The sequence below is a fragment of the Choloepus didactylus genome, chromosome 13 (assembly GCF_015220235.1).
Source record: "Choloepus didactylus isolate mChoDid1 chromosome 13, mChoDid1.pri, whole genome shotgun sequence".
Taxonomy (NCBI): Eukaryota; Metazoa; Chordata; class Mammalia; order Pilosa; family Megalonychidae; genus Choloepus; species Choloepus didactylus.
Window position 1 is genome coordinate 48192176 of NC_051319.1, and position 17221 is coordinate 48209396.

General features: G+C 35.7%; 1 protein-coding gene across 12 annotated transcripts in view; it reads left to right on the top strand.

Annotated features, from left to right (window-relative positions):
- The window catches only part of FER (FER tyrosine kinase), a 615744-nt gene that overhangs the window by 209386 nt on the left and 389137 nt on the right, over positions 1-17221 (top strand). For 11 of the 12 annotated variants that reach the window (XR_005211344.1, XM_037800959.1, XM_037800960.1 and 8 more), the window contains 2 exons: positions 4628-4750; positions 14501-14690. The exons of the other annotated variant lie outside the window; for it this stretch is intronic. Coding sequence is in view for 10 of the 11 variants with exons in the window: in XM_037800959.1 (XP_037656887.1) it covers positions 4628-4750; positions 14501-14690 (313 nt within the window). In the remaining variant the exon portion in view is untranslated. The remainder of the gene's footprint in view (positions 1-4627; positions 4751-14500; positions 14691-17221) is intronic. 12 annotated transcript variants of the gene reach the window in all.

Below are 17221 nucleotides of genomic sequence, written 5' to 3' on the forward strand. Positions count from 1 at the left end.
TGAAAGTCTGAAAAAACAATTGGCGGAACTTATGGGAATGAGAGGCACAATACAAAAGATGAAAAACATGGAGACATTCAACAGCAGATTTGAAGATGCAGAGGAAAAGATTCATGTACTGTAGAACAGGACATCTGAAATCCTACACACAAAAGAGTAGGTAGGGAAAAGAATGGAAAAATATGAGCAGTGTCTCAGGGAACTGAATGACAACATGAAGCATGTTATAGGGGTCCCAGAAGGAGAGAAGAAGGGAAAAGGGGCAGAAACAATAATGGAGGAAATAATCACTGAAAATTTCCCTTCTCTTATGAAAGACATAAAATTATAGATCCAAGAAGCACAGCATACCCCAAACAGAATAGATCTGTATAGACCTGTGCCAAGACACTTAATAATCAGACTATCAAATGTCAAAGACAGAGAGAATTCTGAAAGCAACAAGAGAAAAGCAATCCATCGCATACAAGGGAAGCTAGATAAAACTATTGCAGATTTCTCATTAGAAACCATGGAGGTGAGAAGGCAGTGGTATGATATATATAAGATACTCAAGCAGAAAAACTGCCAATCAAGAATTCTATATCTGGTAAAACTGTCCTTCAAAAATGAGGGAGAGATTAAAATATTCTGAGACAAACAGACACTGAGAGAGTTTGTGGACAAGATAACTGCTCTAAAGGAAATACTAAAGGGAACACTACAGGCAGATTGGAAAAGACAGCAGAGAGGTTTGGAGCACAATATTGGGTGATGGTAGCACAATAATGTAAGTACACTGAACAAAGATAACTGTGAGTATGGTTGAAAGAGGAAGGTTAGAGGCATTTAGGACACCAGAAGGAAAGATAGAAGATAACGACTGGGACTGTATAACTTGGTGAAACCTAGAGTGGTCAATGTGTGTGATTAAATGTACAAATATGTTTTAACATGAGGCAGAACAAATGAATGTCAACTTTGCAAGATGTTAAAATTGGGGTGATACTGGGGAAAAATGCAATCAGTGCAAACTAGAGTCTTAACATTGTAATATACTTCCACTAATTTAACAAAGGCAATATACCAAAGCTAAATGACTATAAGGGAGGGGTATGGGATTCTTGGTGTACACATTGTCTGACTTTTTATTGTATTTTATTTTATTTTAATTTTTTCTTTTGTTTTTTAGGTGCCATTTTTTTCTCTTTCTTTTTCCTTTTTACTTTTTTCACTTCTTTTTCTTTGTGGAAGTGAAATGGTAGTGGTGGTGAATGCATAATTATGTGATTATATAGGGAACTACTGATTGTTTACTTAGGATGGAATGTATGATGTGTGAATAAAACTGTCTTAAAAAATAAACAGAGGGATACAAGAGTTGGAGAAAATGTGGAGAAAGGGCTGTACCTAATCACCATTGGTGGGGAAGTAGAATGGTACAGCCCATCTAGAAGGCAGTGTGGTGGTTCCACAGGAAGCTAAGCATGGGGTTGCTATATGGTCCTGCAGCTCTGTTACTGGTTATATACTTGAATGAACTGAAAAGAGGGACATGAATGGACATTTGCACAGTGGGGTTTTTGGTGTCAGTATTCATGATTTGCAGTGGTTGGAGGTGCCTAAGGGTACATCAACTGATGAACGGAGTGGTGAACTCTGGTGCATACATACAATGGAATGTTGAGCTGCTACAAGGAGTGAAGTTATGAAGTGAATGGTTATTGAAGAAAGTATGTTGAGTGACATAAACCGGAAATGAAAAGAGAAACACTATAATGCCTCACTAATTTGGACTAACTATAATGTGCAAGCTCTGAGAATTGAGTCTGAGAGCATAGGTTATCAGGGGAAGGCTTATTGTAAAGGTTCCTAGATTGTAAGCTCTTAACAGTAATTACATCTATTTCTGAGTTGTAACAGTAATTTCTAAATTCTGAGATGCTGAACTCTTTGCATATAATTTGATCAGTCCCTGGAACTTTGGGTATTTGTGTTACACCTAAGATTCAGAGCCAGAGTCCAGCAGCTATGAATGTCAACATTATCCCATATAGCAAATGTTAAGGAGTCTGAAAAAAGAGATCAGACTTCAATTAGAGATATGAACAAAATGGACTTGGTTGGTACTAAGGTAAATTAGACTAAAGGGTAAAGGACGATGTGGACAGTGTTTTTAAAACTTCAACTTCTGTGTGAGACCAAAGGAAGAGATGTTTATTAGGTGCAAAATGTATATTTTTTGTAGCACACTATATAATTTAATTTGTAAGGTCAGTTTATTCAAACAACATAATTACATGGAACGTGGAATAGGGAATGAATTATGGTTGGTTTATACAGGTTAGGGAGAAGCCCTAATACAGCCCTGAGTAATCTGGGCAGAGAATAAGGATATATTTGCAAAGCCCTCTTTAGGGACTGGGGGAAAATGTGGAAATATTAAATTTCCCCACCTGGGGAATTAATGATATTCTGACAAGCCTTGGGGCTACCAATTTAGAAGGCTGAGCCCTTGATCTTGGGCTTGCCGTTTTGAAGTTTGTACTGCAAAGGAGAGGCTAAACCTACTTATAATTGTGCCTAAAGTCACCCCCAGAGAACCTCTTTTGTTGCTCAGATGTGACCTCTCTCTCTAAGCCAACTCTGCAGGTAAACTCAACTGCCCTCCATCCTACGTGGGACTTGACTCCCAAGGGTTTAAATCTCCCTGGCAATGTGGGACGTGATTTGTGGGCATGCGCTTGGCCCTAGCATCATGGGATTGAGAAAGCCTTCTTGGACCGAAAAGGGGAAGAGAAAGGAAGCAAAATAAAGTTTCAGTGGCTTGGAGATCTCAAGTAGAGTCGAGAGGTCATTCTGGAGATTATTTTTATGCATTATATAGATGTCCCTTTTTAGTTTTTAGTGTATTGGAATAGCTAGAATGAAATACCTGAAATTGTTGAACTGCAACCCAGTAGCCTTTATTCTTGAAGACATTTGTGTAACTATATAGCTTACACTGTGTGACTAAGAGATTGTGAAAACTGTTGCTCCCACTCCCTTTATACAGTGTATGGACAGATGAATAGAAAGATGAGGACAAAAAGTAGATGAATGACAGTGGAAGATGTGGGGCATGGGATGTTTTGGGTGTTCTTTTTTACTTTAACTTTTATTCTTATTCTTTTTTGTGTGTGGTAATGAAAATGTTCAAAAATTGATTATGGTGATGAACGCACAACTGTATAATGATAACTGTGAACAATTGATTGTACACCATGGATGATTGTATGGTATGTGAATATATCTCAATGAAATTGAATTAAAAAAAGAATATATAAATTTTTTTTACCATATTGAGTATATTATAATATATTAATCTTTTTCTTATTTGTCAATTTTAGTAGGTGAAAAATAACTTAGTCTTGTTTGATCTGTAGGTATTTATTGTGGATTCGGTTGTGTGTATTTTTGTGTTCTTATTTATTATTTGAATTTTTTTCAAATGTTCATTTGAATTTTTTTCTTGATGAACTTTCCAGTTATGTTCTTTTTCCATTTTTGTAGTGGGTTCTCTTTTTTCCTTCACTTTTTTTTGCATTGATAAAAGGCCTTTTGCTTGTAATTTGTACTGCAAAAATTTCTTTTGCTTTTGATTTTTATTTATGATCTCTTTAACTTCAAAAAAATTGAAAATTATATATACTCAGATTATTTAATATTTTCTTTTGTATTTTTTGTGTTTCATGTCTTGCTTTGAAAGGTTAAAGATAAAAATTTTAACATGGTATGATAGCTGTGTGTGCCTTTGTGGTTGAAATATTTCTCTTCAGGACCAAATGCATTTTATGCAACCATAAATTATTCTGGCCCATGAGTACATATTAATTTTGTGAATTTAATTATATTCAATTCTGTATAGACAATGTCCGTAAATAATTATTAGATTATGTGGAAATAGAAATAGCTTATCATGAGTTTAAATTTCCCTACCACTGAGTTTCAGTTTACTTTCTTAAAGAAAGTTGTGTACTTAGCTTGGCTAATAGGATTGTTGTGAGGATTAAATGAGATAATATACAAATAATACTCGTTTCCATTTATTCAGTGCCTACTAGTACTATTCATTCTATATACATAAGCTCAGTTCCTCAAACCAATGCAATGAGACAGGTGTTACCGTACCCAAATTACATGTGACATAATAAGTTCAACGAGAAACAAGTTGCCCATAGATAAAAAGGGTAAAGCCAGATTGTGAACACGTTTGTCTGAAAGCAAAAACCATCATCTTTTCACTACGTACTCTTCTTGGGACATGACAGGTATTTATTTATTTAGTTCCTCTTCTTTATTCTTTCCCTACTTTCTGTTTCTTTTTCTCTATTTCTCTTTAGTGAAATGAGACTCTCTAGATCAGCACTATCCATGAGTACTTTCTGTGATTATTGATATGTTCTCTTTTATGTTGTTCTATAAGTTAGCCATAAGCCACATGTTTCTGTTTAGCACTTGAAATGTGGCTAATGGGACCAAGCAGCTGAATTTTTACTTGTATTTAATTTTTGTTAATTTAAATTAAAATGTATGAATTTTTTTTTTGTATGTGTATATTGAGCATAATTAACATGTTGATTGATAATGAGGAAACTGTTCATTCTAGGTTAAAAACTTTAGCAGAAGAACTTATCCAGACACAGCAGATGCTTTTAAACAAAGAGGAAGCTGTACTGGAACTAGAGAAGAGAATTGAAGAATCTTCTACAGCCTATGAAAAAAAGTCTGAGTGAGTAAAAGAAAACAACTTGAAGGAAAATTTAATTAATGTAATTTTACAAAAGTTACATGGTATTGATGAATGTAAAATTTCTAGAAACTGAAACTTTCATTTTCAGTACAAAATTTTGAATGGGGTTGAACTACTTTCTAGGACTCTAGAAAGGTGATTGTTTGCTTTTGTAAATACGGTATACTTACCATAATGTGATTTTTTTTCCCTGTTTCTCAAAGTTGTTATAGTTTAGAACTATTTCCAAAAAAATCCCATGTTAAAAGCTGTCTTTTCTTTACTTCATCCAGATCCACTAGACCAACTGTGACTTCCTTTATTAAGAAAGTGACAGGCGAATATTATCTATAAATTGGTTTCTGCTGTGTTAGAGAAAGAAAACAGTCTAGTTGGAAAATAGCAGTCTGCTTTTCCTATGAAAATCCCCCTGAGAATTATTGTGCCGTTTTTGCCTTACTATTATTTGTCTTGCTGATCTCTGTATCTGTAAACATCTCCCTGGATCCTTTGACCTTATTGTTGTCTTAGTATACTCTTTTACTGATTTTGTGTTTTTTTTTTCCTGCTTTGACAGATCTGAAATCTGAAATTTCTAGTCTTTCCTTGGTAATTGTTTGCATCTCCAACAGTGGTTACTGGTATGGTTTCTCTACTCCTAACTTGACCTTATAAATTTCTTGCTATCATACTCTCACATTAATAAATGGCTTGGTTTATCAAGACTTAAGGAATTTGTAATGTGTAGGATTTCTCAGGTCTATACTTGCTTTTACCTTCTATATTCAAATATAGAACTATGTTTTTCAATATTCAAATATTCTCTACTTCCTTCAAATCTCTGATCCCTTATCTCTCCCATCATATTCAGCAGATGGCCTTTGCATACATCATAGAAAAAGTTAGAAGCTTTAGGTCGCTACTCCCACATTCTCTGGGATTAGACATCCAAACCCACCCACACTTGTACCCATTCTTTTTCCTTATTTCAGTAGAGGAGCAAACTGTTCCTTGCCCAAAGCCTGTTTTGTTTTGTTTTATTTTGTTTGTATCTTATCACCTCTTACCTTCCCAGAAAACTGGCATATTATTTTATGTATTATGTTTGCCTTTCTTTCTCAACTGGGTCCTTGTGCTGACCTTTAAATCTTGAATCCTAAAAATAATCTCCACCTTCATGCCCCAAGTAACTCTTCTTTGTTCTCTATATTTCCCCCCCAACTATTGCCTTTGCCACTTGTTTTCTTAGTAAAATAAGTTCTAAGAGTGATTATGATCACTCCTTTCCTCAACTCCCACTCAGTTCTCAACCCACATATATTTGGCTTCTGCCCCCATTACTCTGTTGTGGTAGATATCTCTTAAGGTCATCAGTGACTTCTACATTGCTAAAATTAGCAAGTATCTTTCTTGATCTCTTGGCACTATCTGACTTTGTTACCTACATGTTCCTTTTTTTCCCTTGGTCTTCCTCCTCTCTTTCTGGCCACTCCTTTGCAAATTCATTTTCCTTCTCCCAGTCCATTTATTTTAGAGTTACTTGGCATGGCCTAGGCCATGTGCCACCTCTCCTCCCTGTCCTCTTACCCTAGGTGATCTCCTGAAGATGACTCATATTTATTACTCTCATTCAGACACCTTCTAAACTCTATTGCCATGTAATCAATTACTTGTTTTAAGTTTGCTAAAGCTGATGAAATGCGATATACCAGAAATGAGTTGGCTTTTACAAGTAATAACAAGTATTTATTAACTTACAAGCTTATAGGTCTTAGGCCATGAAAATGTCCAAATCAAGGCATCAACAGGTGATAGTTTCTCCCTGAAGACTGGCTACTGGCGATCCTCAGTTTCTCTGTCACATGGCCAGGCATGTGGAAGTGTCTGCTGGTCTCTACCTTCTCTCCTGGGTTTCATTGTTTCCGGCTTCTGGTTTCAGTGGCTGAATGGATTAGCTTTAAGAACATGATCTTTTCTAGGGTACATACGGGTTTAAACCATCACACTACTTGATATGCTTCCTTGGATTTCTTAGCAATACTGTAAATTCCCCTGTGTCTAAGCCTGAATTAAAATTCTTCAACTAGTTAACTTTTAGTATTCCTTGTTTCAGTGAGTAGCAACATCATCTATCCTATTACTATATAACACAGAATACTAGGAATTCTGTTTCTCCCAAATCGCTTGTATCTAATCTGTCTTATAGGCTACAGATTTTACCTTCTAATCTCTCTCTAATCCATACACTTTCTCTGTACTTTTTACCACTCCTGGTGTAGGCTGCCATTATCTCACCTTATCTCGCCTTTTCATTCTGCCTGTACTTTACTCTGGTTTCTTTTTGATCTGTTCTTCAAATTCAGCCAGAGGGGTCTTTTTGAAATACGGATCTGATCGTATTTCCCTCCAGCTTAAAATGCTTCATTCACTTCTTTGTTGGGGGCCCTCAGGACGACTCCTGGGTTCAGTAATTCTCCAGGAGGACTGATAGCACTCAGCATGGAGTCATACTCATGGATAAGATTTATTATAGCAAAAGGATACAGAGAAAAATCAGCAAAGGGGGATAATTGCATGGGGAAATCTGAAGGAATCCAGATGCATGCTTCTAGAGTCCTTTCCCAGTGGAGTCATACAAGATGCTTAATTCTTCCCTGGCAAAGAGTTGAGACAATACATGTGAAATGTTGTCTACCAGGGAGGCTCATTAGAGGCTCCCAGGGTTTTTATTGGGGGTTGGTCATGTAAACAGCCTCTGCCTGGCATGTACCAAAATTCTAGACTCCCAGCAAGAAAGCAGGTGTTCAGCATAAACTACATTGTTTGTACAGACAGTTTAGGTAAGTGAGCCCCTCTTTATCAGTTAGGGTACTGGGAACCCTCCTGAAATCCACGTTCCAAAATGTCAGCTGAGGGCCACTCTTGCAAGCAAGCCTTACAAAGGATAGCAGTCTGGCCTGCTCTATTAATTCTTTTCTGTACAGGTTCTTATTGCTTCTATGAAAGATATTAGAAATCTCAAAATGGGTTATAAGGCTCTGCATGTGTCTGGCCTCCTCCAGCCTTTTCTCTTTACTGTGTTTCCCCTCATTTTGCTCCAGTCATTGACTTCTTTCAATCTTTTGTACCTGCTATATTCCCCTGCCTTCCACTTATGCACTGTATGTAATGTCTGAAATATCTTACCTTCCATCTGCCCTCCCATCATAGTTGGTTAATGCTTGCTTTTCTTTCATATCTTAGCTTAATCATCACTTCCTCAGGGAAGCCTTCTCTTACCTCCAGGACTAAAGGTTGACTCCTTCCCCACTCCTCTATTCCCATTATACTTTATTATTCCCATTACTTCTGTGAGATACATATCACAGTTTTAAGTTTTTCGCTTACATTTTGGCTTTTTGATTAACATCTGTCTTTGCTTTATGCTCTAAGCTGTATGAGAGCAGGGACCATGAATTTGGTTTACTCAACATTGCATCCTTAGCATCTAACATAGTAACTGGCAAACCAAACAAACAAACCAACTGGCAAATCATTTGTTTGGCTTAGAATTGGGTGTAATGTAAGATTTAATTTTTCTCTGTATGCTCCCTTAAGGCTCCTTTAGCTGTGGGAATTGAGTTTTATTCCTGTTACTCTAAAAAATTGGGGATGTTTAATTGTATGACTCTGTTCCAGTTTGCTAATGCTACCAGAATGCAAAACACCAGAAATGGATTGGCTTTTATAAAAGGGGGTTTATTTGGTTACACAGTTACAGTCTTAAGGCCATAAAGTGTCCAAGGTAACTGGACAGCTGGTTTCCTGAGCTCTCTTAGAGTTTCCACGTCCCCATACCTTTGTGTATAAAGGCCCGTGATGGCCCTGAATCCTATTTTTGTGTGACTTTCAAGCTCTGCATCCTGTCACCAACCTTCATCTTCCCTCTATGATTCTTACATTACATCAGCAATCAGGTACCTTCACTGGAGGATGGCTAATGGTGTCCAGAAAACCTCTGTTAGCTGGGAAGGCACATGGCTGGCGTCTGCTCCAAAGTTCTGGTTTCAAAATGGCTTTCTCCCAGGACGTTCCTCTCTAGGCTGCAGTTCCTCAAAAATGTCACTTTTAGTTGCTCTTGGGGCATTTTTCCTCTCACAGCTTCTCCGGAGCAAGAGTCTGCTTCCAACAGCCATCTTCAAACTGTTTCTCATCTGCAGCTCCTGTGCTTTCTTCAAAGTGTCCCTCTTGGCTGTAGCTCCTCTTCAAAATGTCATTCCCAGCTACACTGAGTTCCCTCTGCCCGTCAGCTCATTTATATGGTTCCACTGATCAAGACCCACCCTGAATGGGTGGGGTCATAACTCATGAGAATATCTCATCAGAGTTATCATCTACAGTTCGTTGGGGTGCATTTCCATGCAAACAACCTAATCCAAATGTTCTAACTTAATCCCCACTAATATCTCTGCCCCAAAAGATTGCATCAAAGAATATGGCTTTTTCTGGGGGACATAATACATTCAAACCAGCACAGGCTCCAAAAGGAATCTCATGGAATTCCATGATAAGAACTGCAGCAGAGTTGAGCCTTCCCCACAGCAGGAGCTGGATACAGGAAACTCTTTGTACCCAGAGACCTTATCCTCAGGATCAGTTCCTTTTCCTCCCATTTCTTCTAAAATCCTCTCTGTTTAGGAGCAAAATGAGGCAGATAATCATTATTTAAAACTCTGTTCTTCCTGTATAGCTTGAGTTATGCTCTGCTCACCTGATATGGTAGTTTCTGGTACATCATCTACCGAGCATCAGAAATGTATTGCCTACACATACCATATAAAAAAATGTCATTCAAGCATCAAAGTACGTGTGTTGTCCCTGTTTTTATATGAAGACAGTCTACAATTGTTAGTGGGCTTTTTCTCTCAACTACACGTTATTAATTGGCTGTATAGAACTTATGATAGATTTTTTTCTTCAGTCTTCTCTCTGCCAGCTGGTTTCCTGAGCTTTCTTAGAGTTTCCACATCCCCATACCTTTGTGTGTAAAGGCCCATGATGGCCCTGAATCCTATTTTTGTGTGACTTTCAAGCTCTACATCCTATCACCAACCTTCATCTTCCCTCTATGATTCTTACATTACCAAGAGAGCAAATATAACATGATTAGCTTCTTTCTGATTGGCTAGAGACTTCTCATAAATTTCTTGGTCAACCTGTGAATGGGCTGTTGCTGAGTCAGATGATTTAGAGGAAAGCCTGAGGCCGTATTGAATAGAAGATGCATATTTAGTGGAGTGAAAGCTGTGGATGAGGATTTCCTCAGAGAAAAGTGTGGATTTGCAGGCACCTTGAAATATGTCAAGTATATTTTCCACATTTGAAGCTTTGTAGTAAATGGTTGAACGCATTGTTTAAATGTTATTGTATTGCTTTGATTTGAACATAATAGCACATACTAATTTTTGTTGAATTTTTAAACTTACTAGGGCTAACAGTGTGTCTTTTGGTCAAAAGACACTCCCTTCTTCATTGGGGTCAGGACACTCAATTTTCTTGTCACTATGTTTTTGTGCCGATCAACATGCATTTGTATATGTATATTATTTTACATGAGCAAGGCCATGTAAGGGATCTTATGTTCCCATAGGCATATCAGGGAAGAGATTTTAATGAAGATGGGGAAAGCATTAGAGATGTGTTGGGTTGCTAACCTTGTGTTCATGGCCTTTATATTGGCCATTTACTGTCCGGACTGGTGGACGATGTGTGTTTAGTCACGGATATCCCCTAAACAGTTGTTCCACACTATTTACTAGTTGTTCCTGGCTATTTTCTAATTTCTCTAACGGGTTAACTAAATTCTATACTTCCCTATGCTGCCATCTTGCCCCGCATCCCTATGTTGATTCTTTTCTGCACATTCTATCTATTCCATCTTCCTAGAAAAAGTCCTTGTGTTAGGATTTTGTAATCTGCCCCAATCCCCACATAAAAACAGGTATAGTAACTAGGATGTCAAAGTTAAAAAAAAAAAACAAAAGAGAATCATACAGATAGCATGTTCAGCATACTAGATGACAGGGTATCCCTACAAATTTCCAGAATATGATTGTGAGGAGCCATATGATTAACAGCAGCAAAATGCATGCATGCAAAGCAATGTGTGGAGGAAACAAAGGGAAGGAAAATTAGCAATTTACGATGGTCATAAGAGCAGAAATACCAATGAATACTCATTTCTAAAAGGAAGAGTGTCCACTTGGAGTAGAGGACACCTGAGCAGATTTTTTTTAATTCAATTTTATTGAGATATATTCACATACCATATAGTCATCCAAAGTGTACAGTCAGTTGTTCACAGTATCATTATATAGTTGTGCATTCATCACCACAATCAATTTTTGAACATTTAATTCATTACCACAAAAAAAAAGAAAAATTAAAAAAGAACACCCCAAAATCCCATCCCCCATTCCTATTATTCAGTTACTTTTTTTCCCCATTTTTCTAGTCATGTGTCCATACACTGGATAAAGGGAGCGTGAGCCACAAGATCTTCACAATCACACGGCCACACAGTGTAAGCTATATAGTTATACAGTCGTCCTGAGCAGATTTTAAGAGAATGGGAAAAACCTGTGGGGGACTCTGCAGCTCTCATTGAGCATGAGAGAAAGGGAATACTTCTAGTTATAGAATCATGGTATTAGTGAGTCTTCTAGTTATAGAAATGTTTTAGGGTCATTTTGGAAACCTGTTCATTATCCAGGGTAAACTAAAAGTAAAGTAACAGTAATACATAGAGATTGTAAACAACATGCAAAGCCATTTTAAAAAATATAGCTCTTTCTTTAAACTATTACCATATATGACTTGAAATCTTTTAAAATTACAGCTTTTTGCAATGGTTTAATCCTTTCCTTATTTGTTTTGTGTTTAATGAAGCTAAAACTAATTCATTCACTTCCTTCATTTAACTCTTTTTTTTTTTTTTCTGGCTGAATAATGTTTCTAACTATTTAACTTTTTTTTGCTTAATCTGTGGTTTTACTTATTACTGCTTACTGCCCAGTAGTAACAGCTCTTCCAGTTCAGCCCTTTTAAATGAGCCTAAAATGGGTTTGATCTCTATTAGATTTGTATTCATTTCCTATTGCTGCTGTAACAAATTACCATAAATTTAGTGGCTTAAAAAAACACTAATTTATTGTGTTATTGTTCTAGCTGGTCAGATGTCTAAAATGATTGTATGGGCCTAAAACCAAGGTGTTGTGAAGGCTGGTTCCTTCTGGAGGCTCTAAAGGAGAACCTATTTCCTTGCATTTCCAGCTTTTATAGGCTGACCTTATTCCTTGGCCCAGCATCAAGCTGCCTTGTTTCCCTTGGTTTCTGTTGTCACATCACCTTCTCTGACATTGTCCCTCTTTCCTCTCCCTCTTATAAGCATGCTTGTGATTACACTGGGTCCACCTGGACAATCCAGATGCTCTTCCCATCTCAAGATCCTTAAGTTACTTAGATCTGCAAAGTTTCTTTTGTCATGTAAGGTAATATAGTCACAGATTTCCCAGATAAGAACTTGGTCATCTTTGAGGGACCATTATTCAGCCTAACAGGATTTAAGACAGAGTAAAATGTATGTTATTTACTCCCATGAATAGATATTTTTCAGTCATGTTTGTATGTTCAGATCGTATTTACTTTTTGAGATTATTGTACTTGATTGGTCATTTCCTATTTCATTTTTTCAAATCTTATTTTCATTCTTTATTATTTTTTTCATTTAACCATTAATATTTATGAAATTTGTTTGCAAAAGACTACTGGTAATAGCACTACTTTTAGAGTATTATTCTTTTCAGGTATACTTTCCTTTTGATTTTGTCCGTATTTGTGAGATCACTGACCTTCTCTTGACTGATCTTGCAGATGTATATGAAGTTGTATTTTTACTATCTTACCATTTAATTAAATTTTTTTTTCTTATACCATTGTAACTATGGTGATTCACTTTATTTTGGTAGCTAGGTGATGCAAAGAAGGAACCTTTAGAAAGCTTTAGCTTCATAATGAGGTCCTCTCTTTAGGATCTGGCCCTTATAAATTTAAGTTCATAAAAAATGGTTGCTTTAAAAATCAACTTTCTCTCAAGAGTTTGACTGAGAAATCAAAATGCCAATTTATTAATATAAAAAGGAGTTATCAACTAAAAAGACCAGAATAAATTCACCAGAAAATCTGTATGGATTTAGAGCACAGATCAAGGTTGTTGAATAAATTATATAAATGATAATTACCATTTATGGAATTCCTACCTTGTGGTAGGCAGTGTTAACCATTTTTCAAATGTCTCAGTGAATTCTCAGAACAATCCTGTCAATATGTATTATTATTAATAGTTTTTCATATGATAAAACTGAGAATCAGAAAAGCAAAATGATTGTCATGAAGTTAAGAGCTAATTCATTACAATTACATTCTTTTCACCTGGGGAGATTAATGAGCTCTTGCAGTATTATGTATCCCTCTCTATTACTTCTGCCATTAAGTCCACTTGTTGGTTGGTTTGTCTTCATGACATTGCTATGTCTTCCTTACAAATTCTTACTCAGTAGTTCTACTTTCCAAAACTTCACCCAATCCTTTACTCATTAGGGCACTTACCTGAAACATGTTATAATATAGTCGAGGAGATTACATCCTTCTTTACAGCAGTCACTGAGACTGCACCCAGCTTAACTATGATTAGAACTGAGTTTTAATCGTATCCGTAAGCAGCATATTTAAAAAGATATCTCTCTTAGGGTAGGTTACTTCTGCATACAATCACTTATTCAGTTTATGTTGATCCTTATAAATCTCAATTTAAGAAGGTAACATTTTCTGATCTATTCCTCAGTACTGAAGCTGTCCCTAACTTATAATTAATTGCCTCATAAATTAATAACTTACCTGACAGCAGTGCATGTCACAATTCTTTTAAGATATTAATTCAATACATATGGGGTTGTTTAGAGGTGCTCCCCACCCACTATCTGTTTTCTTGTGTCTTCAGTGTGGGTGAATTAGTTTGAAATGCCTTTGAAAGCAGCCTCCAAGGAGTAAAAAGTCACAATAACACAACATGCAACCTGAATAGTTCTGTAAAGATGGGAGCAGGAATCTACTGTCTTTATACTGTCGATGTTGGAAAGACTTGGGTACTCATTTTATGCTGATTTCCTCAGTCACAGCTTACCCTTCAGTTTGTCAGAATAGTGTTCTCCAACCCCAAATAAACTTCCCTTACAATAGGCACAAAGCTTGGTGCCCAGACTGTCACCTTGGTCTGATTTATTTTATTCTAGGCACATATCTGATTCTAGGAATATGCCCTTTGAGATTTGAAATAAATTAATATTCTTCTTCAGCCATATTAATTCATTTTTTTGTCCTAGACTTCTGTACCAAAGTATCTGTGCTCTCTGAGGTAGATGATTTGGCTGTAAAATAAAATGAGTGCCATAGATCATCATATTTGAAAGCATCTTGCATTTGGCTTTTGTTTCCAAACATTTTTTTTACATTTTATGAATGCTAACATTTAACTATTATGATGACTTGAAATCTTTTTAACAGTTTCAAGTTGTTTATGCTGTCAAAGAACTTCGCATAAAGAGGAAAATGAAAGAAAACAAAAGCGTAATATACATATATATTATTTCCTTTAACTTGGATTTATTTCTTAAAGATGTTGAAATCATTTGTATTTAATTTATTCTCTTTTAGTATTGTGCTTCTGCTGAGCCAAAAGCAGACACTTGAAGAGCTGAAACAGTCAGTTCAGCAGCTGAGATGCAGTGAGGCCAAGTTTGCAGCACAGAAAGGACTCCTAGAGCAAAAAGTGCAAGAAAATGATGGGAAAGAGCCACCTCCAGTAGTAAATTATGAAGAAGATGCACGATCAGTTACATCTATGGTAAGGGAAAGAGTAATCTAATAAGAAATTTGAAAGGGTGTTGCCTAGGCAATAAGTGAATACAGGAATTAATTCCAGTTTTGCTATAATAAATTGTTACTCTTATTAATTTGCAAGGCCTATGATACTTATTTGTAAATGAAAAATAGACTTGTCAGTCACCTGAGGTCACCTGGAGAGCACTTTCAGGAGCCACCTGTAGAGTGAGAGGAAATGTCTCCTTCTTTTGCCTTTCAAAATTGAAAACAAAGACAGCAATTATTTTTATTCCTGGGAGATAGGAGGAGGATAGGCTGTCTTTCTTATGAGAGATGTAAGAAAAAAAGAGAAAGCTATTTATTAATTTTTGTCCCCCCAGGGGATATTTGACAGTGTCTCCTGACAGTTTTGTTTTTTTTTTTTTTTTGCTGTCTACCAAATGTGGAAGCATTCTTTCTCCTGCGTAGATTATTTTCTTTCAGTTATCTATTGACCAATCTCTATATATCTACCATTTTGTTTTCCTCTCTCCTGACAGTTTTTAGTTGTCACAGCTGATAGGTGCTATTGGCTTCTATTGGATTGAGGCTAGTTAATGCTGTTAAACATCCTACAGGGCACTGGCAGCCTCTTTCTTCACACTTTCAACAAAAAATTATCCAGCCCAGGATGTCAGTGGTGCCAAGGTTGAGAAACTGTGAGCTGTGCCTTGGCTTTTTCTCTGGATAGCTGAATGCAGTCTATAGGTAGAACTAATGAAGCTGATATTTAAGTAATTTTTAGTTTATGTGTTCCTAAGTAGTACAACTTGATTGTTAAATGGATTCAAAGGTCTCCATAGAAAAATATGTTTTTATTAAAATATGTGATAAATGTGAAAGTAAATATGAAGTACTTAAACCATTGTGGTTATTGTTGTTTTTGAGCCATACTAATCTACACATTATCTTGCAAATTATAATTCCATGTTCTCTTTTACTGTCCTACTAGATAATAAGGGTCTTATTATATGTACCATAGACTCAACTTGCTTTATAATTCTCGGTAACTATCAGACAGGTACAGTCTTTCAGAGGAAGTCTTGAAATTGTTTTCTTTTACTTGGTTTTTGAAACCTTAGCTATTAAATCTTTTGGTCTGTCAGTGTGGTTTACATTATCTTCTAGTCTCCATATAGGCTTGCAGTTGGTTATTTCATGATTTGACTTAGTTGCACGTTGGTTAAAATAGACTATATAATTTATTTTATGTAATTTTGTGTGCAGATTACTCATGTTGACACCATTGTTATAATAGATTGAAAGATAATTATTCAATTCACTAGATGGTAGCATATTCCCATTTGATAACTATTAAAAATTAGGCTTTGGAATTTAAATATCTAACAGTTAATTATTTCTTGTTTTTTTGATTAAGAATTTGTGAGCCTTTGGATGATTCATAATCACTGAAAAAAACTTTGTTCAATAAATAGGTAAACAATGTTGTACAGAGAATGTACAGTGCAGTTTAAGAGAACTAACCACTTTCTGGCACCTTGAAGTTCTCTTGTACCCATTTATTAAATGATGATAATAACATCTTATAAAATTTTACAAGGCACTGACCATATGTCATTTAATCCAACTTATTGTAAAAAGTTGAAATTCTAAGTATAAATACATTGTCAGTTCATTGAAAAAATGCTTTTAGGGAATCTTTTAGGAATTTTACAAAGGAATATTATAATAAATATAGCTTAAATTAATAAAGTGGTATTTTAGAAATCAGACAGGGTGTCTCCCATATTAATTCCAGTTAATGTGATTTTACACTATGTTTTATAAAAACAAGTAGAAATATTTGCAATCACAGTTCTTAAAACAATAACACTTCAACTTATATCAGGCAATCTTTGCATAATTCAGTATCTTTTCAATAAACAATAAGAATATTTCCTTTTCAATTTACTGAAAAAAGTAAGAATATTAAATATTTAAAAGATTTTTTTTTCAGGTGACAGTTAAGAACTGTTTTATTAATAACATTACAAGAAAAGCCTAACACTAACATAAGCAGTTCTATTGGTATTCCCCCTTTTTAAAGGGTAGAACTGGGGAAAGGTATAAAAGTTCAGCAAGAGAAATTTAGTTGAATATTGGGAGAACTGGAAGAAATAAAAATTAAATTATGATATGAAAAATAGTGAAAACTTGGCCTAAACATTATTTAAGTGTAGGAGAGATAATGAATATTGTACATGATCCTGGTTAAGTGACAGTGTTAACCAAAAGATTGACTCTTCAATGATGAATACTTCTGTGCAAGAGTGCCTTAAGAAACTGTACTATTGAGATGGGCCGTGGGTTGTGCATTCTTATAAAAATTCCGAGGTGTTATAGATGTGTAATCAGGGTTAGGATTGTATAGTCAGTGTTCTTAGATGTATTGATATTTATTTTGGCTCTAAAATTCAATGAGTATTAAAGCCCATTTATTATTTACAAAGCTAAAAAAATTGTGGAGGCAGATAATGTAATCACCTCTGTCATGATAGATCACCCTTGTAATGT